Below are 25,690 nucleotides of genomic sequence, written 5' to 3'. Positions count from 1 at the left end.
TAAACCATTCCGCCTGTGTAATGCATTGTGAAAACGTTGACCTCCTACAACACCTATGTAGAAGTTAAATGATTGAGACAACTTTGCAATTAAACCATGTGTGTGTGCAACCCACTAGGAGGCTGTGAATTGGTTAAACACTGCACTAATGCCAGCAAGCAAAATAAAAATCGGCAGTGATGCCCCATTCATGTGCAAATCGGAAATGTCAAACTTGCTAATAGGTTTCAGTTATACACATGCTACGTTGAACCAGTTAGCATTCCGAGTTCCGACCAGCACTTGAATGTGGCACAAGGCCTGGCAGGCTGTCTGGTTGGCAGTTAGTAAGTTGCTGGTTGGCTAGCTAGAAATTACGACATGCACAGAAACCTATGACATTTGCCCATGTGTACTTTTGTTAGGCGGCATAAACAATCACTGATATCTTACAATGTAATCAGATGTATGAATTCAGATCTATTTAATCTATTCAGATCTGTCTCTGTGATACGATCACAGGCACCCTACATCTCTATGACTCCCCACACAGTAGAGTGGACATTGACACAGATACTTATGACTGTGGCGTCCAACCTGAGAGCACCAGTGTACCATCAGAAGAGGGGACCACCAGTGTACCATCAGAAGAGGCTACCACCAGTGTACCATCAGAAGAGGCTACCACCAGTGTACCATCAGAATAGGGGACCACCAGTGTGGAGACGCTGCATTCAGACTCAGTAGCTTCGTCCTCCTGTACTGTTGATCCCCAGTTGGACTTGGGGGTTGAGAGACGGGATAGTCACAGACGGGATAGCACAGACCCCAGAATACTCCACTCAAAAGACACATCCAAAGTTCACATCCTCCATCCAGGCGATGCATCCAGCTCTTATGCTCCTAAATACCCAGGCAAAGACAGATGACCACCTAGCCCTGGGAAGCTCTATAGGAAAGTGCCAGGCCTACAGCACCATCGCATTGTTGGGAAGGGCCTGTAAAGTAAGCTTTTCCCTGTTAGTCTACACCTGTTTACAAAGCATGTGACGACTAAACTTTGATTTCATGTGTTCCTATTGCCGTCTTTTCACCTTCCCTCCCATTCAAAATAAAATAAGCTGCAACATGTCATCTCGTGGAGTGACTGAAGTATCCATTGAGGTATTTGCTGCATATTGTGTGATGAGTGTTCTCGACTTTTCCCACTGAGGCAACCCATTGCACTCAGCAGGAGTTGAGCGATAGGCACTTGTAGCTACAACCTTGATTTGTGCAACAGTCGGCCACACCAAATCTTATCTCGCTCTTCACACAGTTGCTATAGCAATACATTTTATTGGTGAAAAAATAAGGAACAGAAAAGATGAAGAGGGAAGAAATAAACCCAACAACAACTTTCTCTTCATAATTCATCCAACAAAATATTAAAAAGCACAGACCCAAAACTAGATACAGTACCAGTCCCAAAGTCCTCACACAGGTATACATAAAGGGGGAGTTGACAGTGAAAAAGTGGAATGCGGAGTGGTGCGCTGCTTGAGGATGGCTCTCGGTTCCATGGGGCGGAGGCAGCTCCACTTGAACCACCTGTCCGGTACAGTCTTTCCCCACACGGGGGCTCAAAGCTGGGGGAGAGACGTGGAGTAGGCAGGGTGTGGGTGGGTGTCAGGGTGGAGAGGGAAGGGGTTAGTAAGTTGATTGGCTTTCTTTTTTTGCTCATAATCATCATTGTCGTTAGGCTCTTGCTTCATCTTCTCTCCTTGGACAGCCTCAACTTCTGGGGGAAATGGGAAAGGGTTATTATATTATACTTCGTAAAGTATCAAAAAGTTAAACTTTTTAACATGAGCTTGTGACAAAAAGTACAAGAATGACATACCATCATCATTGTCGTCCTCATCATCAATACTAAGGTCTTCTTCCTGGGGAGATATCACAGTGATTTCAAACCATATCCCCCGTTGATCTTTTGGGTCACAAACAAACCAAAAAAAACGGGCTTTACCTCTTCGTCGCCGCTGACTTCATCATCCTCCTCGTCAAAGTCTTCCTCCTCTCCATCCTCATCCTTCACTCCTAACATTTAAAAAAAAAAGCAAAGAAATACATCACACCCACTGTCGAAAACCCCAACACAATAGAATCCCCTTGCATGACAATATCCACGATGTACTAACATGGTCTCTAACATGTACTGAAAAAATATATATATAAAACGCAACATATAAAGTGTTGGTCCCATGTTTCATGAGCTGAAATAAAAGATCCAATCATTTTCCCATTCGCACAAAAAGTGTACTTGTCAAATTTGTTTACATCCCTGTGAGTGAGCATCTGTTTTGTCGAGATAATCCATCCACCTGACAGGTGTGGCATGTCAAGAAGCTGATTTAACAGCATGATCATTACATAGGTGCACATTGTGCTGGAGAGAATAAAAGGCCACTAAAATGTGCAGTTGTCACAACACAATGCCACAAGTTGAGGAAGCATGCAATTTGCATGCTGATTGCTGAAATGTCCACCAGAGCCATTGCCAGATAATTGAATGTTCATTGCTCTACCATAAGCCGTCTACGTCGTTTTAGAGAATTTGACAATACGTTCAACTGGCCTCACAACCGCAGACCGTGTAACCAAGCCAGCCATGACCTCCACATCTGGCTTCATCACCTGCGGGATCATCTGAGACTAGCCACCCAGACAACTAATGATATTGAGTTTGCACAAATGAAGAATTTATGCACAAACTGTATCAGGGAAGCTCATCTGCATGCTTGTCGTCCTCACCAGGGTTTTGACCTGACTGCAGTTTGGCGTCATAACCATCTTCAGTGGGCAAATGCTTACCTTTGTGTATTGCGTTGTGTGGACGAGCGGAATGTGGATGTCAACGTTGTGAACATTAGTGGCCCATGGTGGTGGTGGGGTTATGGTATGGGCAGGCATAAGCTACGGACAATGAACACAATTGCATTTTATGAATAGCAATTTGAATGCACAGAGATACCGTGACGAGATCCTGAGGCCCATTGTCATGCCATTTATCTGCCGCCATTGTCTCGTCTTTCAGCATGATAATGCAGGACCCCTTGTTGTAAGAATCTGCACACAATTCCTGGAAGCTGAAAATGTCACAGTTCTTCCATGGCCTGCATACTCAGACATGTCACCCATTGAGCATGTTTGGGATGCTCTGGATCAACTTGTACGACAGCGCGTTCCAGTTCCCGCCAATATCCAGCAACTTCGCACAGGCATTGAAGATGAGTGGGACAACATTCCACAGACCACAATCAACAGCCTGATCAACTCTATCCAACGACCCTACCATTAAGGTATCTGTAACCAACAGATGCATATCTGTATTCCCAGTCATGTGAAATCCATAGATTAGGGCCTAATGAATTTATTTCAATGGCTGATTTCCTTATATGAATTAACTCAGTAAAATATAAGAAATTGGTGCATGTTACGTTTATTTTTTTCAGTGTATAATGATATACCATTTAGTAAATGCTTTTAGCCAAAGTTGCTTGCAGTATTGTGTGCATAAATTTTACATATGGGTGGTCCCGGGAATCAAACCCACTATTATGCCATTGCAAGCGCCACGCTCTACCAACTGAGCTACAGAAGACCCACATTCTCAACTCAAATTACAACTGCATTTTCATTTTATATTACTTCCTCAAAACATGGAAAAAAACTAAATGGTTGCCAACCCTCATCGTCGTCGTCCACCCCATCCACGTCAGATGCCTCTCGGTCCTTCACGTCGTACCCGTCCAGGTAGGTGAGCTGAGGGAGCAGCTTGAACACACTCTCCCTGTAGTCGTTCAGGTTGGTCACCTCACAGTTGAACAAGTCCAGACACTTCAGGCTGCCCAGCTTTTTCTGTGGGACCAAATGGGTGTAGGGTAATTAGGGGGTGAACAACACTGCCTGAATAAATCTCTAATTAGATTTGAGAGCACACCTTATCCCCATATAGGCTAGCAAACTAATTTTGACCAGAGCCACATAGGGAAACAAACATCACACTGCCAACTAGGTCTATGGTCAAAACTCTACATAGGGAAAAGTGTCATTTGAGACATAGCCTGAGACAATGAGATTGTGTCGCACTGTATTGTGCTCTACTGGGAGTTTAGTGTACCTACCAAAGGTTCCAACGTGCTGATGTCTTTCAGTTTGTTTCCGCTTAGATTTAGATGTGTGAGGTTGGGGAGTTTCTCTGCTAACACGTCAAGGCCACCAGAGATTCTGTTGTCACCGAGTTCCAACTGCAACATAATGTGAAGATATACAGTGAGCTCCAAAAGTGTTTGGCCAGTGACATTTGTTGTTTTGACTGTACTCCAGCACTTTGGATCTGAAATGATACAATGACTGTGGTTAAAGTGAAGACTGTCAATTTGAAATTTGAGAGTATTTTAAAGTGAGCATTTTAGAAATTACAGCACTTTTTGTACATACAGTAGTTCTCCCATTTTAGGGGACTTAAAGTATTGGGACAAATTCACTTGTGTATTAAAGTAGTTAAAAAGTTGAGTATTTGGTCCCATATTCATGGCACGCAATGACTTCATCAAGCTCGTGACTCCACAAACTTGTTGGATGCATTTGCTGTTTGTTTCAGATGATTTTGTTCCCAATATAAATGCATGGTAAATAATGTAGTGTCATTTGAGTCACTTTTATTGTACATAAGAACAGATTACATTTCTAAACAGGTCTACATTAATGTGGATGCAACCATGATTACGGATAATCCTGAATAAATTGTGAATAATGATGAGAAAGTTAGATGCACAAATAGCATACCCCCAAGACATGCTAACCTCTCACCATTACAATAACAGGAGGTTAGCATTTTTGGGGGGGGCTATGATATTTCTGCGTGCCCCTGTGACAACAATGTTGGACCCCCTTGTGGCCCCACTAAATGTGGAGTATGAAATAATTTTTTACAATATGACAACAATAACATCTAATGTAACTGGCCCCTCTAACAGCACAACTGGCCCCAGCTTGCCCCCCCCCCAGTTGAAATGGTCTAGAACCGCGACTGGTCATAACTGACAATTAATTGGGAAAAAATGATTACAGGGGGCAGTTTGGAAAAAACAAATCCCCTCTAAATCGTCCTCTGGAATAACGGACATTCTAGGGTAATAATTACATAACCAACATTATCTAGTAATACTAGTCCTGTGCGAATAAGGCTAAGCATAATTGTTTAAGAAAATCGAGAGCACAAACCAACTTTGTCTATACTGTAAATCAATAGCCTAACTTAGATGTGCCTGGCTATATAAACCATCCATATAGATCTACAGAAATTACATATTGCTTCTGTTGCCTGTTTGTTTAACCTCTTAGAAGCAACGGAAAAATGTTGATTTACGCCTAAATAGACACACCCAAAAGTAACTGCTATTCATGTGTCATTACATGATTCTGACATGCCAAAACTTGGTATATTTGGAAAGACATCTGGGAGATTTAGGAAATGATCAGACGATAGGAATTACATAGTTCAGAATACACAAGATCAAGCTCAAAGTTTTGTTTTTTTATTTTGAAAGTAATTTAATTTACAAGCTATATGTGAATTATTGATGCCCAGAGCTGGAAACACATCAGATGGCTTCCACAACATGTAAACAATAGCAGAAAAAAAATGGGATTGAAAGACCTAACCACTAGAAATGGGCAAATGTTTTAGTAATTGGTGTCAGGTGAGGTCTCGGGACATTTCCAAGTGTCCCTAAAACTCTCCAAAGTGGCATTTGTCTGTAAATTAGACAATTCCAGTGCCACTACATATTTGCAATCCCTAAATGCTTTTTGTTCAGTATAAAAACACAATTTCTACCATATCAACCTCACTCAAATATTGTTTTGGTGTCAGGGGACATCCAAGTGTTTTTTCAAGCTCTCCAAAGTGCCACCAGAGAGGAGGCTGGTCGTAAACTTTCTCTTGCCTTTTCAGTATTGAGAATAAGTGTCTCAGACATTCCAAACACAAATTATGCGGGAAATGGTTGGTGGGGATTGAAACAATCATGTCATATCATTTAGCATTTTGTGATGTCATTATGGATGAGAGCTTTCACAATGTAGATATCAGATTTGCATCTAAATGTTCTAAAACTTATGATTAAATATGAAACTAGCTGTGAAAAGATAGCAATGTGACTTTAGCCTTCTAAATGAGAATTGTTTTTCTTGCAAAACTTGTGCCAGTCAGTGGCCACGCACCGAATAAGGTCAGAGTTCGTGCCCACGATGGAACGCCCCTTTTTCCAAAGTGCATAAAAAGGACTGCTAACAAGATTTACATTAGACCAGTATACGTGCAGAGCGAGCTAAATACGTTGCAATTTAAATACAGACCAGTGTGACCGACAGCGTGAGCTGAATGTTACGAATGGTTAAAAACTCTCAACACAAGTGAAGGAGTGGAAAGAGGTCCAAGCTGTACCCTGAATAATCAACCATTGAGACCAGAAAATGGTAAGACCCTCAAACTTTTGACAAGTGAAGGTGAAGACTAGACATTCACAATCTGCAGCTGTATATGTAAAATAGTCTAGGAAACTCGACTGAAGACTAAATAACATTTCTCCATCACCACCAGTGGTTCATCTGAAGGAAGGAACACAGACAAAGAAGCCTACAACCACAAAGGACATTGTGACCTGATTGGTGTCACAGTTTTCCCCCAGCCCCAGCTCACACACACCTAACTCCAATAATCACAGAATCATGATCTTCAGTTTAGAATGCAATTTGATTGAACAGCGGTGTTTGCTCGGGACGGAGAAAAAGTGTGACACCAATCAGGCCCTCGAGGACTGGAGTTGCCCACCCCTGCATTAGATGGACCAGGCGATTTCAGAGAGAAGACAGACAAGTGTAAATAAATACATTGCAATTCTTTTCAAATGAGCGGTCGTTCATGTGTGTATTCACATTCCCATGAGCATAGTTTTCCAACTGTATATACACAATGGGTTCCCTCTGTCTCTCCCGCTCTCTTTCTCCCCACCCCTTTCCATTGTTTAACAAGCCTTTAAATCGGGTTAGTCCACTAGGGACCTTTCATTGCATTGTTAGTAATCAATTCAACCTATACTGTGCATGTGTGTTTTTATGTATTTCTGTGTATAGTTAGTAAATAAATTAAGCCAATTTTTGTGTCGCTGAATCATTTAGACTATGGTTCGTGCAGATTTAAGAGGTCAAGAACTTCAGAATGAGAATGATGAGGTAATAATGATTAATGGATGACTGGTATGATAATATATTCTTGAGTTAATTCGGAAAACGGTAACTCATTAAACAAACTTTTTCCATGGTACCTCAAGTTACTAATGAGTTAATTGTTACATGATTCATTTAATCACGTAATAATTAGTTATGTGATGACTTATTTTATAAAATCAATTAAATTAGTCACGACATACATAAAATAGCTTATCAAACAAACTTGGTTACACACGTGTCCTTCACTAAAACAAGGTGCAAAAATAGAAATAAATTGAACTATTTACAAATGGCATTCGTGTTCATTTTACATCCCAGGTGTAGATGACTAGATTTCACTTTCACCATAGCTTGTGCATGTCATGATAGTCTGAAGCAGTCCCTCTCTGACAGGAAACAAAAAGCAAACTGGTATTTTGGACAGAAGATCTGGCATTTCACAATTTTTCCCCCTTGTGTTTTGTGCAATGCTTGCAGTTCTTCCTTTTATCTTTTGGCATGCGTGTTGGGTAGTGACACTCACCTTGAATGGGGGGGGGTGATATTTGTGAAGTTGCTTTTGGACCCCAATTCAGCTATTTCCAACACCAGCTGCTCCCAGAAGGCCAACTGGGAGAGGGGTTTGGTCTCTTGCTTTGGCCATCGGCTTGAGGAGAATTAAATAACTTACTGTGTCAATGTCCACAAGTGGTAGAAAAAAACTATTATTCCACTTCCTGTGGAGGACCTGGTTGTGGACCTATCAGAGCATCAGATCGGTTGACACCCCCCCGTGCTGGCATTGTAGTCCTTCACAGACAGAGAAAGTCTTCCTCAACCATGCTCCATTGGCATTTTTGAGACATGGAAATTATTGAATGCCTTATGCTGTGTGGTGAGCATGGTTACTTCCCTAGTGTCCTTCCATTTCACAAAAAGCAGCTTGTTCGTCCTGATCCCCAAAAAATGGTCCCACTCTCTGCAGTCTTTGCCATGTCGTTTATCTTGGTCTTGGGGAAATCGATTCTGTTAGGACTAATGGTGCCACAAGCCCCTATTTTCTTTTTCAAGAGGTCTATGAAAAGCATGAGACTACAATAACAATTGTCCACAAAGAAGGGGAAGTCCATCAGCTGCATGAGTCATAACTAAGGCCCTTACCAGTGGGTGTGATCGCCTTCATAGATGAAAAATTTGCCCATGTAGGCAGAAGCTGAATCGGCTAACACAAAGAGCTTGTAACCCCATTTGGTCAGCTTATTTTTAATATATTGCATCAAGCCAATTCAAGCCTTTGAGACAACCATATGCTCATCTATAGATAGATTTTGAGCAGGCTGGAAGTAAGTTTTGCATGCCTCCACCATGTCATGATAAAGGGGCTTGACTCTTGCAAGACGATCATACCCTGAAGTCCCCTTCTGGTCATTCTCCTGATTCTTTTGTGGGTCACACCTGTGACGAGTATGGTTGATGGCCAAGAATAGGTTCACTCATGGAGGCGGGAACTCAAACCGATAGAGTGGGGACTTGCTCCAGTTGTCAACTAGTATTGATACCTTTACCAGTCCCATATAAAATCACCAAGGAAAGGTAGTTGAGCATGTCACCCATGGTGACAGGTTTCCACCCTGCTGCTTTTTGTCCCCATACTTGTTGGTCTTACTAATTAGTGTTCCCAGTACAGAGGTGGTAAAGTAGAGCTGAAACAGCTGTAAGGGGGTGTATGTTTAATCACTAACCAACTGTGGGCCTTCAGGTCGTTTGGGTATAGACCTCATTTGTTCTGGCTCCTCATCTTCAAGGACTGTATGCCACCGGTCCTCAGTTTCATCTCCCTCTGTTCTGCTGCTTCCACAGCCTCTTTGTTGAGGCCTAGATTTCCTCCCTGCCCCAGCACCTCCAGGTGAACTTACAGAGAGGGGAGTTGTGCCAGGGCCTGCTGTGGGGGAAGTTGAAGAGGAGTGGGGCCTCAGCAAAACTCAGAAAAAAAAGAAACGTCCCTTTTTCAGGACCCTGTCTTTCAAAGATAATTCGTAAAAATCCAAATAACTTCCCAGATCTTCATTGTAAAGAGTTTAAACATTGTTTCCCATGCTTGTTCAATAAACCATAAACAATTAATGAACATGCACCTGTGGAACGGCCGTTAACTTCTTTGGGACTGGGGGGCAGTATTGAGTAGCTTGGATAAAAAGGTGCCCACAGTAAACTGCCTGCTACTCAGTCCTAAAAGCTAAAATATGCATATAATTAGTAGATTTGGATAGAAAACACTGACGTTTCTAAAACTGTTTGAATGATATCTGTGAGTATAACAAAACTCATATGGCAGGCAAAAACCGGAGAAATAAATCCAACCAGGAAGTGGGAAATCTGAGGTTTGTAGTTTTTCAAGTCATTGCCTATCGAATATACAGTGTCTATGGGGTCATATTGCACTTCCTACAGGACCTGTTGGATCGGAGGGTGAGGGCTAGGGCCATTCCCCCCCAGAAGTGTTCGGGAACTTGCAGGTGCCTTGGTGGAAGAGTGGGGTAACATCTCACAGCAAGAACTGGCAAATCTGGTGCAGTCCATGAGAAGGAGATGCACTGCAGTACTTAATGCAGCTGGTGGCCTCACCAGATACTGCCTGTTACTTTTGATTTTGAAACCCCCCTTTGTTTAGAGACACATTATTCCATTTTTGTTAGTCACATGTCTGTGGAACTTGTTCAGTTTGTCTCAGTTGTTGAATCTTATGTTCATACAAATATTTACACGTTAAGTTTGCTTAAAATAAAACGCAGTTGACAGTGAGAGGACGTTTCTTTTTTTGCTGAGTTTAGATGTCCAAATAAAATTTGATTGGTCACATACACATGGTTAGCTGATGTTAATGCAAGTGTTGCGAAATGCTTTGTGCTTCTGGTTCCGACAGTACAGTAATATCTAACAAGTAATCTAACAATTCCCCAACAACCTCAACTAATACACACAAATCTAAAGGGGTGAATGAGAATATGTACATAGGTATATGGATGAGCGATGGCCGAGCGGCATAGGGAAGGTGCAGTAGATGGTTTAATATAAAATACAGTATATACACGTGATATGAGTAATGTAAGATATGTAAACATTAAAGTGGAATTGTTTAAAGTGACTAGTGATGCATTTATTAAAGTGATCAGTGATTGGGTCTCAATGTTGGCAGCAGCCTCTGAGTTAGTGATTGCTGTTTAGCAGTCTGACGGCCTTGAGATAGAAGCTGTTTTTTAATCCCTCGGTCCCAACTTTGATGCACCTGTACTGACATTGCCTTCAGGATGATAGTGGTGTGAACAGGCAGTGGCTCGGGTGGTTGTTGTCCTTGATTTTTTTGGCCTTCCTGTGACATTGGGTGTTGTAGGTATCCTGGAGGGCAGGTAGTTTGCCCCCAGTGATACATTATGCAGACCGCACCACCCTCTGGAGAGCCTTGTGGTTGAGGGCGGTGCAGTTGCTGTACCAGACTGTGATGCAAGCCTGACAGGATGCGCTCGATTGTGCATCTGTAAAATTGTCAGGGTTTAGGTGAAAAGACAATTTCTTCAGCCTCCTGATGTTGAAGAGGCGCTGTTGCACCTTCTTCACTACACTGTCTGTGTGGGTCGACCATTTCAGTTTGTCTGATGTGTACGCCCAGGAACTTAAAAACGTTCCACCTTCTCCACTGCTGTCCCTTCGATGTGGATAGGGGGGTGCTCTCTCTGCTGTTTCCTGAAGTCAACAATCATTTCCTTTGTTTTGTTGAGTGAGGTTTTCCTGATGCCACACTCCACGTGCCCTCACCTCCTCGCTGTAGGCTGTCTTGTCATTGATCACGCCCACTACTGTTGTGTCGTCTGCAAACTTGATGATGGAGTTGGATGGCCATGCAGTCGTGGGTGAACAGGGAGTACAGGAGAGGGCTGAGCACACACTTGTGGGGCCTCAGTGTTGAAGGTCAGCAAAGTGGAGAGGTAGTTTCCTACCTTCACCACCCGGGGGCGGCCCATCAGTCCAGGATCCAGTTGCACAGGGCGGGGTTGAGACCCAGGCCTCCAGCTTGATGATGAGCTTGGAGGGTACTATGGTGTTGAATGCTGAGCTGTATTCAATGAACAGCATTCTTACATGGGTATTATTTTTGTCCAGATGGGACAGGGTAGAGTGCAGTGTGATGGCGATTGTGTCATCTGTGGACTTGTTGGGGCAGTATGCAAACTGAAGTGGGTCGAGGATGGCCGGTAAGGTGGCGGTGATATGATCCTTGACTAGCCTCAAAGCACTTCATGATAACAGAAGTGAGTGCTACGGGGCGGTAGTCATTTAGTTTACTTACCTTTGCCTTCTTGGGTACAGGAACAATGGTAGCCATTTTGAAGCATGTGGGGACAACAGACTGGGATAGGGAGCGATTGAATATGTCCATAAACACATTAGCCAGCTGGTCTGCGCATGCTCTGAGGACACAGCTAGGGATGCCGTCTGGGCCAGCAGCCTAGCGAGGGTTAACACGTTCAAATGTTTTACTCACATCAGCCACGGAGAAGGAGGGGGGCAGTCGGTGTTAGCGAGCTGCAACGGTGGCACTGCATTATCTTCAAAGTGGGCAAAGAAGGCATTTAGTTTGTCTGGAAGTGTGATGTGGCTGTTTTTGTAGTCTGTGATTTCCTGTAGACACATACGTCGTGTCGGAGCCGTTGAATTGCGACTCCACTTTGTCCCTGTACTAGCATTGTGCTTGTTTGATTGCCTTGCAGAGAATAACTACACTGTTTATTAGCCATATTTCCAGAGCTCTTTACATCGTTAAATACGGTGGATCACGCTTTCAGTTTGGCGCAAATTCCACCATGGTTTCTGGTTAGAGTAGGTTTTAATAGTCACAGTTGGTACAACATCTCCAATGCACTTCATTATAAAACGCACTCACCGAGTCAGCATATAAGTCAATGTTGTTCTCGGAGACTGACCGGAACATATTCCAGTCCTGGTGATCAAAACAATGTTGAAGTGTAGCGTCCGATTGGTCAGACCAGCATTTAATGGTTCTTGTCCCCGGTACATCCTGTTTGAGTTTCTGCCTATAAGACCGAACGAGCAAGATTTTGGATTTGCCGAAGGGAGGGCGGGGGAGGGCTTTATATGCATCATGGAAGTTAGAGTAACAGTTGTTGAGAGTATCAGTCCTGCGTGTCGTGCAATCAATATGCTGTCAGAATTTAGGTAGCCTTGTTCTCAAATTTGCTTTGTTAAAATCCCCAGCTACAATAAATGCAGCCTCTGGATATATAGTTTCCCGTTTACATAGAGTCCAGTGAAGTTCCTTGAGGGCCATCTTGGTGTTCGCTTGAGGGGGAATGTACACAGCTGTAACTAACTGACGAGAATTCTCTTGTGAGGTAATATGGCCAGCATTTGATTGTAAGGAATTCTAGGTCGGGTGAGCAGAAGGACTTGAGTTCCTGTATGTTGTTATGATTACCCCATGAGTCGTTAATCATAAAGCATACACCCCCGCCCCTTCCTCTTCCCAGAGAGGTGTTTATCTCTGTCGGCGCTATGCATGGAGAAGCCCAGTGGCTGAAATGATTCCGACAACATTGGCTATTGGCTAGATTTGTTCCAACCAACCCAATTATTAATTTCATACCCCCCATGCCATGTAGCTATAGCTCAAACACAGAACAAATCAAAGCTTACCTTGTAAGATGTTTGCTTTAAAATGTTGTGTAAAAAAAGACGCCCTGCTTTTGCAGATGGGGGCTACCGTTCTCATACCAGACTGCGGCAGGGTAGCCTAGTGGTTAGAGCGTTGGACTAGCAACTGAAAGGTTGCAAGTTCAAATCCCCAAGCTGACAAGGTACAGATCTGTTGTTCTGCCCCTGAACAGGCAGTTAGGCCGTTATTGAAAATAAGAATTTGTTCTTAACTGACTTGCCTAGTTAAATAAAGGTAATAAAGAAAAAAAAAACTGAATTTAGCAGTTTTTAAATTTTTTGCTATGCTGTAATAAAGCCTTACATGTTTTTTATCCGTTAGAACAGACTGGGATTACTTATAATTTGGTTGTTTACACTGTTCCAAACAGGCAGAAAAAATGATATGGTAAACTAACAGCACCCCTTTGTCACACATAATATGCACGCAGCTCTCGCTCCTATACACTCCTTTTTCTTATTATAATGATCATAATTGTAATAAGTAAAGTCATTATCATTTGTAGGCATAGTATAGTATCCTTGTATAACCCCCATAGAGCTGTAGACCTAAGAACGCGTCCTGTTAAGTTCTAATATCGTAACTTAGGCCTATATTTCAATATATAGGCTACTGTATCAAATCAATCAATCATTCCTGCCTTCACAGCATACGAAACATTCAGGCTTTGAAACGCAATCAAGCATTTTAGTTTTAAAATGAAATAAAAAGGAAGCTTTGAATAATTAACCTAAACAATAAATAAACCACAATTTACTAATTCATGCAACTGTTTTTAGTCTGCTGTAATAAAGGCTATATCATTTTTGTTAGATAAGACTCTGGTACAACACTTAGTGTTGTTTACACCGTTCCAAATGGTCAGATTTTTTTTTGTAATGTTAATGCAACTGTTTGGCACACATAATACTCACACAAGGTGTGCTCCTATACAGCTTTAGCAGGGACAGTGCAATAAACACTTGCTGTGGTGCCTTTTTCTGCAGTAGGGAGGTGAGCGAGACAACATGCACCAGTCACACAGGCACTCAGTCATTTCTTTTTTTAAAACACTGTTTAACCGAGTCATTTGTGTGGCTTAATTATTTAATCAAACAGTGTGCTTAAAGCGTCAGACAGGCTCAGTGCATATGTAGTTGGTTTTATTCAAACACATAGGGTGTGTATGTCAATTATGGATAAAAAAGTTTAAACATTGACCAATCGATTGAACTGGACGATTCTCGTTTGACCAATATATTTTTATGGGGACAGCCCTAGTAGCATCCACATTAATATAAGTTTAGAAACATCAATCAAATGAATCAATAAAGCCCTTCTTACATCAGCTGATGTCACAAAGTGTTGTACAGAAACCAAGCCTAAAACTCCAACCAGCAAGCAATGCAGGTGTAGAAGCAAGGTGGCTAGGAAAAACTCCCTAGAAGGGAGGCTATGAGGGGTGGCCAGTCCTCTTCTGGCTGTGCCGGAGATTATAACAGAACATGGCCAAGAGACATATATTCTTATTTACAAAAGTGACTACAAAATGACAAACCATTAATTTGTATTGGCCACAAAATAATGTGAAACAACCAAAACAAACAGCAAACGTATCAAACAAATTTATAGAGTCACAACCCTGATTTAGTCACTGCATGCTATGAATATGGGACCAAATAATTAACTTTTTACTACTTTAATACACATACAGGGCCTTCAGAAAGTATTTATACTCCTAGACTTATTCCACATTTTGTTATGTTCCAGCCTGAATTCAACATCGAATAAACACAAAATGAAAACATGTTTAGAAATTTTTGCAAATGTATTCAATTATATAAAGTAATCTCTCATTTACATAAGTATTCACACCCGAGTCAATACTTTGTATAAGCGCCTTTGGCAGTGGTTACAACTGTGAGTCTATCTGGGTAAGTCGAAGACCTTTCCACACTTCGATTGTGCAACATTTGCCCATCATTGTTTGCCAAATTCTTCAAGCTCTGTCAAATTGTTTGCTAAACCATTTTCACGTCTTGCCCTAGATTTTAAAGTAGATTTAAGTCAACTCTGTAACTCGGCCACTGAGGAACATTCAATGTCATTGTTACGGATACCAGTATCCTGTGTGTGTATCCTGTGTTCTTTTCTCTCCTTCTCCCCTCACAGGTGAAAATCATCACTCCCCAATCAGTCACCAATCCAATCATCAATCAGAAGACACACCTCCTCCTGTTTCCTACCCTATCACAGTTCCTCTCCCTTGGTTTAAAAACCCTGCCAGTTGTTTGCTCTAGAGCTCAATCTCTCTGTAAATGCCATGTCTGTAGGTCTCTGTGTTTCACTCTCTCTTTGTGTATTAACCTCTTGTTTGAGCACCTCCATACCACTTTGTCATCACCTGTGAGTATTGTTTTTGGTTATGGTGTTTGTTTGCTGGTGGGAAAAGGGGGAACCAAGACAAGTCACCCATGGGCATACACAACCTGTAGGTAGACTTTTATACACTAGTTAGAACTGGGCGGACCACCCACTGTATTTTTGGTTAGTTAGCTGTTGTTAAAGTAGGCTAGTCTAGCTTAGGGGTGTTTTTGAATACTTGTTTCTTTCCTTGGGTCCAGCTCAGCCCCTTTTCCTGCCCCCCCCCATTACCGTGTGTTTTCAAATAAACCTTGAGTTTGACGGTAGATTTCAGTTGTCCTGGTTATTTCGTTCACACTTTGTCACTATTATAAATTGCATGAGTTACGTTACGGGTCTAGTGGTTAGAGTGTTGGACTAGTAATCGAAAGGTTGCAAGTTCGAATCCCCGAGCTGACAAGGTACAAATCTGTCATTCTGCCCCTGAACTGGCAGTTAACCCACTGTAATCCATTTTAAATTCAGTCACTGTGGAATAAGTCAAATACTTTGAGCACCCCTGCCCAAGTCAAGTTCTTTTCAGAAAACAATGATCATGTCCCAAATGGAACCCTATTCCTTACGTAGTGCACTACTTTTGACCAGAAGCCTCAAAGTAGTGCACTGAATCCTAGGCAGTCATTGAAAATAAGAATTTGTTCTTAACTGACTTGCCTAATAAAATAAAGGTAAAAAATGGAGAGTGATGGAGTGCTGCATCAGATGACCTGGCCTCCACAATCACCCAAACTCAACCAAATTGTGATGGTTTGGGATGAGTTGGACCTCAGAGTGAAGGAAAAGCAGCCAACAAGTGCTCAGCATTTGTGGGAACTCCAAGACTATTGGAAAAGCATTCCAGGTGAAGCTGGTTGAGAGAATACCAAGAGTGTGCAAAGCTGTCACCAAGGCAAAGGGTGGCTATTTGAAGAATCTCAAACATAAAATCCATTTAGATTTGTTTAACACGTTTTTGGTTAATGCATATCCATGTGTTATTTCTACAATGTAGAAAATAGTAAAAATGTAGAAAAAAAATGTTGAATGAGTAGGTGTTCTAAAACTTTTGAGTGAGTTTGTATAAAATGAAGCAAAACATTACCTTTTTGAGTTTCCCAAGTCTGGGAAGGTTGGAAACTGAGAATAAGCCAACATTTATCAAACTGAGGAATTCCAGATTGACAAATTCGTCTGTGAGACCTTCGATTTTCCCTTCATTTGATCTGCTGTTGTCCAGGACAAGTTCCCGTACCTATAAGGATAAAAAATACAAATTGAATGTGTACAATTTAATGCATGTGTACATTGTTTACAGCTGCACTACAAACTCAATTGAGAAAGCAAACTTTATTTTATGCATACATGATACATAATAATTTGAGTGCTTATTTCTATTTTACAAATGTCCTGAGACACCCTCGGAGAGTGGGGTCTCTGCCAGGGTCTAATTATCTACAGCGACCCTGGAGCAATTAGGGCACACCCACAGATGTTTCACCTTGTCGCCTTAGGGATTTGAACTAAAGACCTTTCGGGTTATTGGCCCAACAATAACGGTTAGTGTCATCTGGGATCCTTGGGACATCCCTACCCAAAACCTAACCGTAGCCATTTTAAAATGTCAACTTCAATGGGGTAACATCTGAGTTGGGACATCGAGGATCCTGGATAGCATGGGCCACGCTAATCGCTAGCCTACCTGCCGCCCTAGCTATATACCAAAGTGTTGTCAAACCTGTTGGCAAGAATAACTTTATGGAATTAAAAATATAAATAATTGAATATAAACGTAATAATGAAAGATTTATAAAAATATGAACCTCAATGATAGGAATGGTTGTTATTCCATTGAAGTTTTTATGAATAGTTGCAACTCCAGTTCCTAGCTACAAAATATTAAATTTAATTGTTTAAAAAGAGCAGAGTTCACGCATACTAGTCAGGGACAGTCGTTACCCAATCAAAGTCTTGATAAAAAGGGTCAAGAAAGTTAACGTGGAATATCAAAGATCATGATTTGCACACTTTAAACCAGCTGCCACGAGGAAGAACCGCACAATAGTTCTACCTTCACTTGCCCGCTGTTCAGTCACTAATGACACATGCAATGCTTTTTGTTAACAAGCTCGCTACAGGCCAGCCATTGCCCTTAAGCTGATGAGGTGCAAGAAGCCTGACTACCTACCCCACAACAGGAAAAATTGTGAATATACCCAGAAAATAATATTTTTACCTTCAAATCTATTGGAGGAAATGGATTGCCTCGCCATCGAGCGAACGACTGCTAGAGCAGTTTGTTACATTATATCAGTGTTTTGTAAACAACATTGAGGGAAATATTCAGAACGGAAATGAGTAAAACATGGAAAATGTGGTCAAGGTATCCTGCAAACAAAATTCCTCGGGTCAAGCTATACAGGCTGTAGAATATGCACATGCACATTATGGTTTCACATAGAATACACATGATAGGAAGAAATGCTCCGATCTCTGAACCTCTTCTAAACATTGTCGCCAATGAATTGTTTGTGATATGTTTATACCCAGTAACTTCATTCAAAAAGTGAGGCAAATTGTATTGACTTTATTCACACTTTTGTTTTGGTTCGGTAGCAGCACGCATCACATGAGGAAGCACATGCCTTAGAGATTGAGATTCCACATAACTGATTGCATTTGTATGTCATGAAATGGGTCAAATAGTCTTGCAGCAAAGAAACATCTAAGCACTTTAGAAAAAGATCGATTCTGATTAAGAAAGCCATGATTCGATAAAAAAAAAATTACCCATTGTCAAATATGCCTCACTTCGAAGCAAGCAACACTGAAGCATGCACGAGAGCTCCAACGGTTTTGGATGACTGTGATAACACTCCCGTATCCAATCTGAACAAAACCTTTAAACAGGTCAACATTCACAAAGCCGCTGGGCCAGAAGGATTACCAGGACGTGGACTCAAAGCATGTGCGGACCAAGTGTCTTCACTGACATTTTCAACCTTTCCCTGACTGAGTCTGTAATACCTACATGTTTCAAACAGACCCCCATAGTCCCTGTGCCCAAGGAAGCGAAGGTAATCTGCCTAAACTATTACCACCCTGTAGCACTCATGGCGGTAGCACTCATAAGTCTCGCACTGTTGCCACTTGTTATAGACCCCCCTCAGCTCCCAGCTGTGTCCTGGACACCATATGTGAATTGATTGCCCCCCCATCTATCTTCAGAGTTCATTCTGTTAGGTGACCTAAACTGGATATGCTTAACACCCCTGTAGTCCTTACAATCTAAAATACAGTGTGGAGAACAAGTATTTGATACACTGCCAATTATGTCATGCAATAAAATGCAAATTAATTACTTAAAAATCATACCATGTGATTTTCTGGATTTTTGTTTTAGATTCCGTCTCTCACAGTTGAAGTGTACCTATGATAAAAATTACAGACCTCTACATGCTTTGTAAGTAGGAAACACTGCCGATTTTGCAGGTTATCAAATACTTGTTCTCCCCACTGTAGATGCCCTAAATCTCACACAAATGATCAAGGAACCCACCAGGTACAACCATAAATCCGTAAACATGGGCACCCTCAGATATTATCCTGACCAACTTGTCCTCCAAATACACCTCTGCTGTTTTCAATATGAATCTCAGCGATCACTGCCCCATTGCCTGCATCCGCTATTGGTCCACGGTCAAACGACCACCCCTAATCACTGTCAAATGCTCCCTGAAACACTTCTGCGAGCAGGCCTTTCTAATCGACCTGGCCCGGGTATCCTGGAAGGATATTGACTTCATCCCGTCAGTGGAGGATCCCTGGTCGTTCTTTAAAAGTAATTTCCTCACCATCTTAAATAAGCATGCCCCTTTCAAAAAATGTAGAACTAAGAACAGATTTTGCCCTTGGTTCACCCCAGACCTGACTGCCCTTGACCAGCACAAAAACATCCTGTGGAGGACTGCACTAGCATCGGGTGGGGCCACAGTGTCTCCTGACCCCTCCTGTCTCAGCCTCCAGTATTTATGCTGCAGTAGTTTGTGTCGGGGGGCTGGGGTCAGTTTGTTATATCTGGAGTACTTCTCCTGTCCAATTCGGTGTCCTGTGTGAATCTAAGTGTGCGTTCTCTAATTCTCTCCTTCTCTCTCTCGGAGGACCTGAGCCCTAGGACCATGCCCCAGGACTACCTGACATGATGACTCCTTGCTGTCCCCAGTCCACCTGGCCGTGCTGCTGCTCCAGTTTCAACTGTTCTGCCTTATTATTATTCGACCATGCTGGTCATTTATGAACATTTGAACATCTTGGCCATGTTCTGTTATAATCTCTACCCGGCACAGCCAGAAGAGGACTGGCCACCCCACATAGCCTGGTTCCTCTCTAGGTTTCTTCCTAGGTTTTGGCCTTTCTAGGGAGTTTTTCCTAACCACCGTGCATCTACACCTGCATTGCTTGCTGTTTGGGGTTTTAGGCTGGGTTTCTGTACAGCACTTTGGGGGCGGCAGGGTAGCCTAGTGGTTAGAGCATTGGACTAGTAACCGGAAGGTTGCGAGTTCAAACCCCCGAGCTGACAAGGTACAAATCTGTCGTTCTGCCCCGGAACAGGCAGTTAACCCACTGTTCCCAGGCCGTCATTGAAAATAAGAATTTGATCTTAACTGACTTGCCTGGTTAAATAAAGGTAAAAAAATAAAAAATATCAGCTGATGTACGAAGGGCTATATAAATAAATTTGATTTGATAGTCCCTGCGATATGCAACTTTTCAGGGAAGTCAGGAACCAATACACGCAGTCAGTTTGAAAAAGCTAGCCTTTGCTTTCCTAACAGAAATTTGCATCCTGTAGCTCTAATTCCAAAAAGTTTTGGGACACTAAAGTCCATGGAGAATAAGAGCACCTCCTCCCAGCTGCCCACTGCAATGAGGATAGGAAACACTGTCACCACCAATAAATCCACGATAATTGAGAATTTCAAGCATTTCTCTACGGCTGGTCATGCTTTCCTCCTGGCTACCCCAACCCCGGCCAACAGCTCCACACCTCTCGCAGCTACTTGCCCAAGCCTCCCCAGCTTCTCCTTCACACAAATACAGATAGCAGATTTCTGAAAGTGCTACAAAACCTGTACAAATCAGCTGGGCTAGACGATCTGGGCCATCTCTTTCTAAAATTATCCGCCGCCATTGTTGCAACCCCCATTACCAGTCTGTTCAACCTCTCTTTTGTATGGTCCGAGATTCCTAAAGATTGGAAAGCTACCGCGGTCATCACCCATTTTAAAGGGGGTGAAACTGTTACAGACCTATATCCATCCTGCCCTGCCTTTCTAAAGCCAAGTTAAACAGATCACTGACCATTTCGAATCCCACCGTACCTTCTCCGCTGTGCAATCCGGTTTCCGAGCTGGTTCACAGATGCACCTCGTCCACGCTCAAGGTACTAAACGATATCATAACTGCCATCAAAAAAGATAGTACTGTGCAGCCGTCTTCATCGACCTTGCCAAGGCTTTTGACTCGGTCAAACACCGTATTCTTATCGGCAGCCTTGGTTTCTCAAATGACTGCCTCACCTGGTTCATCAACTACTTCTCAGACAGAATTCAGTGTGTCAAATCGGAGGGCCTGTTGTCTGGATCTCTGGCAGTCAATGGGGATACCACAGGGTTCAATTCTCGGGCCGACTCTTTTCTCTGTATACATCAACGATGTCACTCTTGCTGCGGGTGGTTCCTTGATCCACCTCTACGCAGACAACACCATTCTGTATACATCTGGCCCTTCTTTGGACACTGTGTAAACAAACCTCCAAATGAGCTTCAATGCCATACAACACTCCTTCCGTGGCCTCCAATTGCTCTTAAACGCTAATAAAACTAAATGCATGCTCTTCAACCGATGGCTGCCCGCCCGACTAGCATCACTACTCTGGACAGTTCTGACTTAGAATATGTGGACAACTATAAATACTTAGGTGCCTGGATAGGCTAAACTCTCCTTTCGGACTCATAGTAAAATAAAATAAAAACTAGAATCAGCTTCCTATTTCGCAACAAAGCATCCTTTACTCACGCTGCCAAACATACCAAACTGACTATCCTACCGATACTCAACTTTGGCGATGTCATTTACAAAACAGCCTCCAAAACGCTACTCAACAAACTGGATGCAGTCTATCACAGTGCCATCCGTTTTGTCACCAAAGCCCCATATACCACCCACCCAACACTGCGACCTGTATGCTCTCGTCGGCTGGCCCTCGCTACATATTCGTCGCCAGACCCACTGGCTCCAGGTCATCTATAAGTCTTTGCTAGGTAAAGCTCCGCCTTAGCTCACTGGTCACCATAACAGCCACCCGTAGCACACGCTCCAGAAGGTATATCTCACGGGTCATCCCCAAAGCCAACACCTCTTTGGCTGCCTTTCCTTCCAGTTCTATGCTGCCAATGACTGGAACGAATTGAAAAATAATAATTAATTAAATAAATATGTATATATATTTTTTTTTGCAGAAGTTGGAGACATATCTCCCTCACTAACTTCAAGCATCAGCTATCTGAGCAGCTTCCGATCGCTGCAGCTGTACACAGCCCATCTGTAAATGGCCCATTCAACTACCTACCTCATTGTTTTTATTTACTTTTATCACACCAGTATTTCTACTTGCACATCATCATCTGCACATCTATCCCTTCAGTGTTAATTTGCTAAATTTCAATTACTTTGCTACTATGGCAAATTTATTGCCTTACCTCCTTAACCTTAAGCCATTTCCACACACTATTTCAATTGTGTTATTGACCGTACGTTTGTTTAGTCCATGTTTAACTCTGTTGTTTGTGTCGCAATGCTTTGCTTTACCTTGACCAGGTCGCAGTTGTAAATGAGAACTTGTTCTCAACTAGCCTAACTGGTTAAAAAAAGGTTAAATAAAAATAATTTTAAAAAGCTCATCACTAAGCTAAGGACTCTGGGACTAAACACTTCCCTCTGCAACTGGATCCTGGAATTCCTGACGGGCAGCCCCAAGGTGGTAAGAGTAGGCAACAACACATCTGCCACACTGATCCTTAACACTGGGACACCTCAGGGGTGTACTTAGTCCCCTCCTCTACTCCCTGTTCAACCACGACTGCGTGGCCAAACACGACTCCAACACCATCATTAAGTTTGCTGGCGACAACAGTAGTAGGCCTGATCACCGACAACAATGAGACGGCCTATAGGGAGCAGGTCAGAGAACTGGCAGTGTGGTGCCAGGACAACAACCTCTCCCTCAATGTGAGCAAGACAAAGGAGCTGATCGTGGACGACAGGAAAAGGTGGGCTGAACAGCCCCCCTTTAACATTGATGGGGCTGTAGTGGCGAGGGTCGAGAGTTCCTAGTTCCTTGGTGTCCACGTCACCAATGAACTATCATGGTCCAAACATACCAAGACAGTCGTGAAGAGGGCACGACAAAACCTTGTCCCCCTCAGGAGACAAAGAGATTTGGCATGGGTCCCCAGATCTTCAAAAGGTTCTGCACCATCGAGAGCATCCTGACCAGTTGCATCACCGCCTGGTATGGCAACTGCTCGGCATCTGACCGTAAGGCGCTACAGAGGGTAGTGCCTATGGCCCAGCACATCACTGCAGCCAAGTTTCCTGCAATCCAGGACCTACATAATAGGCGGTGTCAGAGGAAAGCCCATAAAATTGTCAGATACTCCAGTCACCCAAGTTAGACTGTTTTTCTGCTAACGCACAGCAAGCGGTACCAGAGGCACCAGTCTAGGACCAAAAGGCTCCTCAACAGCTTCTACCCCCAAGCCATAAGACTTCTGAACAATTAATAAAATTGCCACCGGACTAATTTACATTGACCACCCCTCCTCCCTTTTGAACACTGCTGCTACTCGTTGTTTATTATCTATGCATAGTCACTTCACCCCTACCTACATGTACAAATTACCTCAACTAACCTGTACCCCTGCACACCGACTCGGTCCCGGTACCACCTGTATATAAGCCTTGTTATTCTTATTGTGTTTTATTTTTTACTTTAGTCTATTTGGTAAATATTTTCTTAACTCTTCTTGAACTGCACTGTTGGTTAAGGGCTTGTTAGTAAGCATTTCACGGTAAGGTCTACACTTGTTGTATTCCACACGTGACAAATAAAGTTTGATTTGATCATATACAATATTTGAATATCTATGATTTTAATTGAGCCAACTCAGCTCATTTGCCAATTCAAGTAATTACTGGGTTAGTTTCATCTCATATTCCATAATATACACAGTTTAACACCTTCCTAATATTCAGTTGCACCCCCATTTTGTTCAGTTGCACCCCCATTTTGCCCTCAGAACAGTCTCAATTTTGTAGGGGCATGTACTCTACAAGATGTCGAAAGCGCCCCAGGGACAATGGCCCTTGTTGATTTCAATGCTTCCCACAGTTGTGTGAAGTTGGCTGGATCATTCTTGATACACACGGGAAACTGTTGGGAAAATTGGCGGTGTCAGACTACAGTCACCCATAGACTGTTTTTTCTGTTACCGCACGGCAAGCTGATCCGGAGCATCGAGTCTAGGACCAAAAGGCTCCTTAACAGCATCTACCCCCAAGCCATAAGACTGCTGAACAACTAATCAAATGGAAACCAGACTATTACATTGACACCCCCCCCCCCCATTTGTTTTGTACAATGCTGGTACTCACGGTTTATTATCTATGCAGTCACTTTACCCCTAGCAACATGCACAAATGACCTTAACTAACCTGTACCCCCGCACACCGACTCAGTACCACCTGTATATAGCCTCGTTATTGTGTTACTTTTTATAATTTTTTACTTTTATTTTTTAACTTTAGTTTATTTGGTAAATATTTTCTTAACTCTTCTTGAACTGACCTGTTGGTTAAGGGCTTGTAGTAAGTAAGCATTTCACAGTAAGGTCTACACTTGTTGTATTCAGCCCGTGTCAAATAAAGTTTGATTTGAGCATGAAAAACCCAGCTGTGTTGCAATTCTTGACACAAACCGATGTGCCTGGCACCTACTACCATACCCAGCTCAAAGGCACTTACATTTCTGTATTTATCTTTCACCCTCAATGGCACAAATAGACAGCATGTCTCAATGGTCTCATGGCTCAACAATCCTTCTTTAACTGGTCTCCTCACCTTCATCTACACTGATTGTGGTGGATTTAACAAGTGACATGGGATCATAGACGTCACCTGGTCAGTCTCATGGAAAGAGCAGGTGTTCCTACTGTTTTGTATATACACTGTGTGTATGGGTCCTAATATAAATAAAGGGGCCAATGTATGACAACACGCCTGAAGAATGAAAAAGAAAACAACATTTCTATGCTTTAATAACAAACAATTCGCTGACCGCTCGCAACAGATGCGGTAGAGGTAAATCGAACTTAAGGCTATTGTTTGTTATTGAGGTCAAATCGGAGTATAATACTTATGATGGCAACCCCAATACATTCATGTCATCGTCACCAATCAACGTAATTAGTTAAAACCGACTGGCTCCTACCGATTTCTGTATGCTAGCTAGGCTAACCAGTTTATATGAACGGGAGTTAGAAGTGACTGCTAAATGCTAAGTTCTAAGTCTGAAAAGGGACTACTTTTAAATGTTATGCAGCGCAAACAGCCAAATATATCGAAATCGGACCTGATTTGACGAATATCGACTTTGTTAGATCAGATTTGTTGAATGTGCGAAAATCTGGTAAAATTTTGGAACGCAGTGTGTTCCATTGACTCCTTTACCTTATCTACACAGGCGGTGTTTTTCCACTCCTCATTTGCCCGCCGTCTGCTGCTATAGCCCATCCGTGACAACGATCGGCGAGTTGTGCATTCAGAGATGCAGTTTTGCACACCACTGTTGTACTGCGCCGTTATTTGTCTAATTGTAGCCCGCCTGTTAGTTTGCACGATTCTTTCCAATCTCATTCGACCCCTCTTATCAACGAGCTGTTTACGCCCACTGGACTGTCGCTGACTGGATGTTTTTTGTTTGTCGCGCCATTCTCTGTAAACCACAGACACTGCTGTGCGTGAAAAGCCCAAGAGTGCGGCCGTTTGTGATATACTGGACCCTGCGCGCCTGGAACCGACGATCATACCACGCTCAAAGTCCCTTAGATCTCTCTTTTTACCCATTCTAACGTTAAATCGAATAGTTAAGCTGGATGCCCGTCTGCCTGCTTTATAAAGCAAGCCACCGCCACGTGACTCACTGTCTGTAGGAGCAATCCATTTTTGGAAATGGGGTGGTGTATGCAGCAATCTACAGTCAGGAGAGTATTCGGGCCAAGTGAAGAG

General features: G+C 42.7%; 1 protein-coding gene across 2 annotated transcripts; it reads right to left on the bottom strand.

The window, feature by feature from the left end:
* Positions 1-1,478: 1,478 nt before the first annotated feature.
* LOC135507039 (acidic leucine-rich nuclear phosphoprotein 32 family member B-like) lies at positions 1,479-25,616 on the bottom strand. 2 transcript variants are annotated; one of them, XM_064926552.1, is made up of 7 exons: positions 25,133-25,616; positions 16,449-16,598; positions 4,146-4,268; positions 3,708-3,879; positions 1,988-2,058; positions 1,862-1,904; positions 1,479-1,759 (listed from the first exon to the last, which is right to left on the bottom strand). In XM_064926552.1, the coding sequence occupies exons 1-7, from the start codon at positions 25,526-25,528 to the stop codon at positions 1,602-1,604; spliced, it is 1,113 nt and encodes a 370-aa protein (XP_064782624.1). In that variant the 5' UTR covers positions 25,529-25,616; the 3' UTR covers positions 1,479-1,601. The 2 variants fall into 2 exon arrangements, with proteins under 2 accessions (XP_064782624.1, XP_064782625.1); XM_064926553.1 differs by having other exon boundaries at positions 1,479-1,756; positions 25,133-25,615.
* Positions 25,617-25,690: the final 74 nt, after the last annotated feature.

This window comes from Oncorhynchus masou, chromosome 20 (genome assembly GCF_036934945.1).
Source record: "Oncorhynchus masou masou isolate Uvic2021 chromosome 20, UVic_Omas_1.1, whole genome shotgun sequence".
NCBI classification, from domain to species: domain Eukaryota; kingdom Metazoa; phylum Chordata; class Actinopteri; order Salmoniformes; family Salmonidae; genus Oncorhynchus; species Oncorhynchus masou.
Note: the sequence above shows the minus strand (reverse complement) of the source record. Positions and strands in the feature narration are given on the sequence as shown.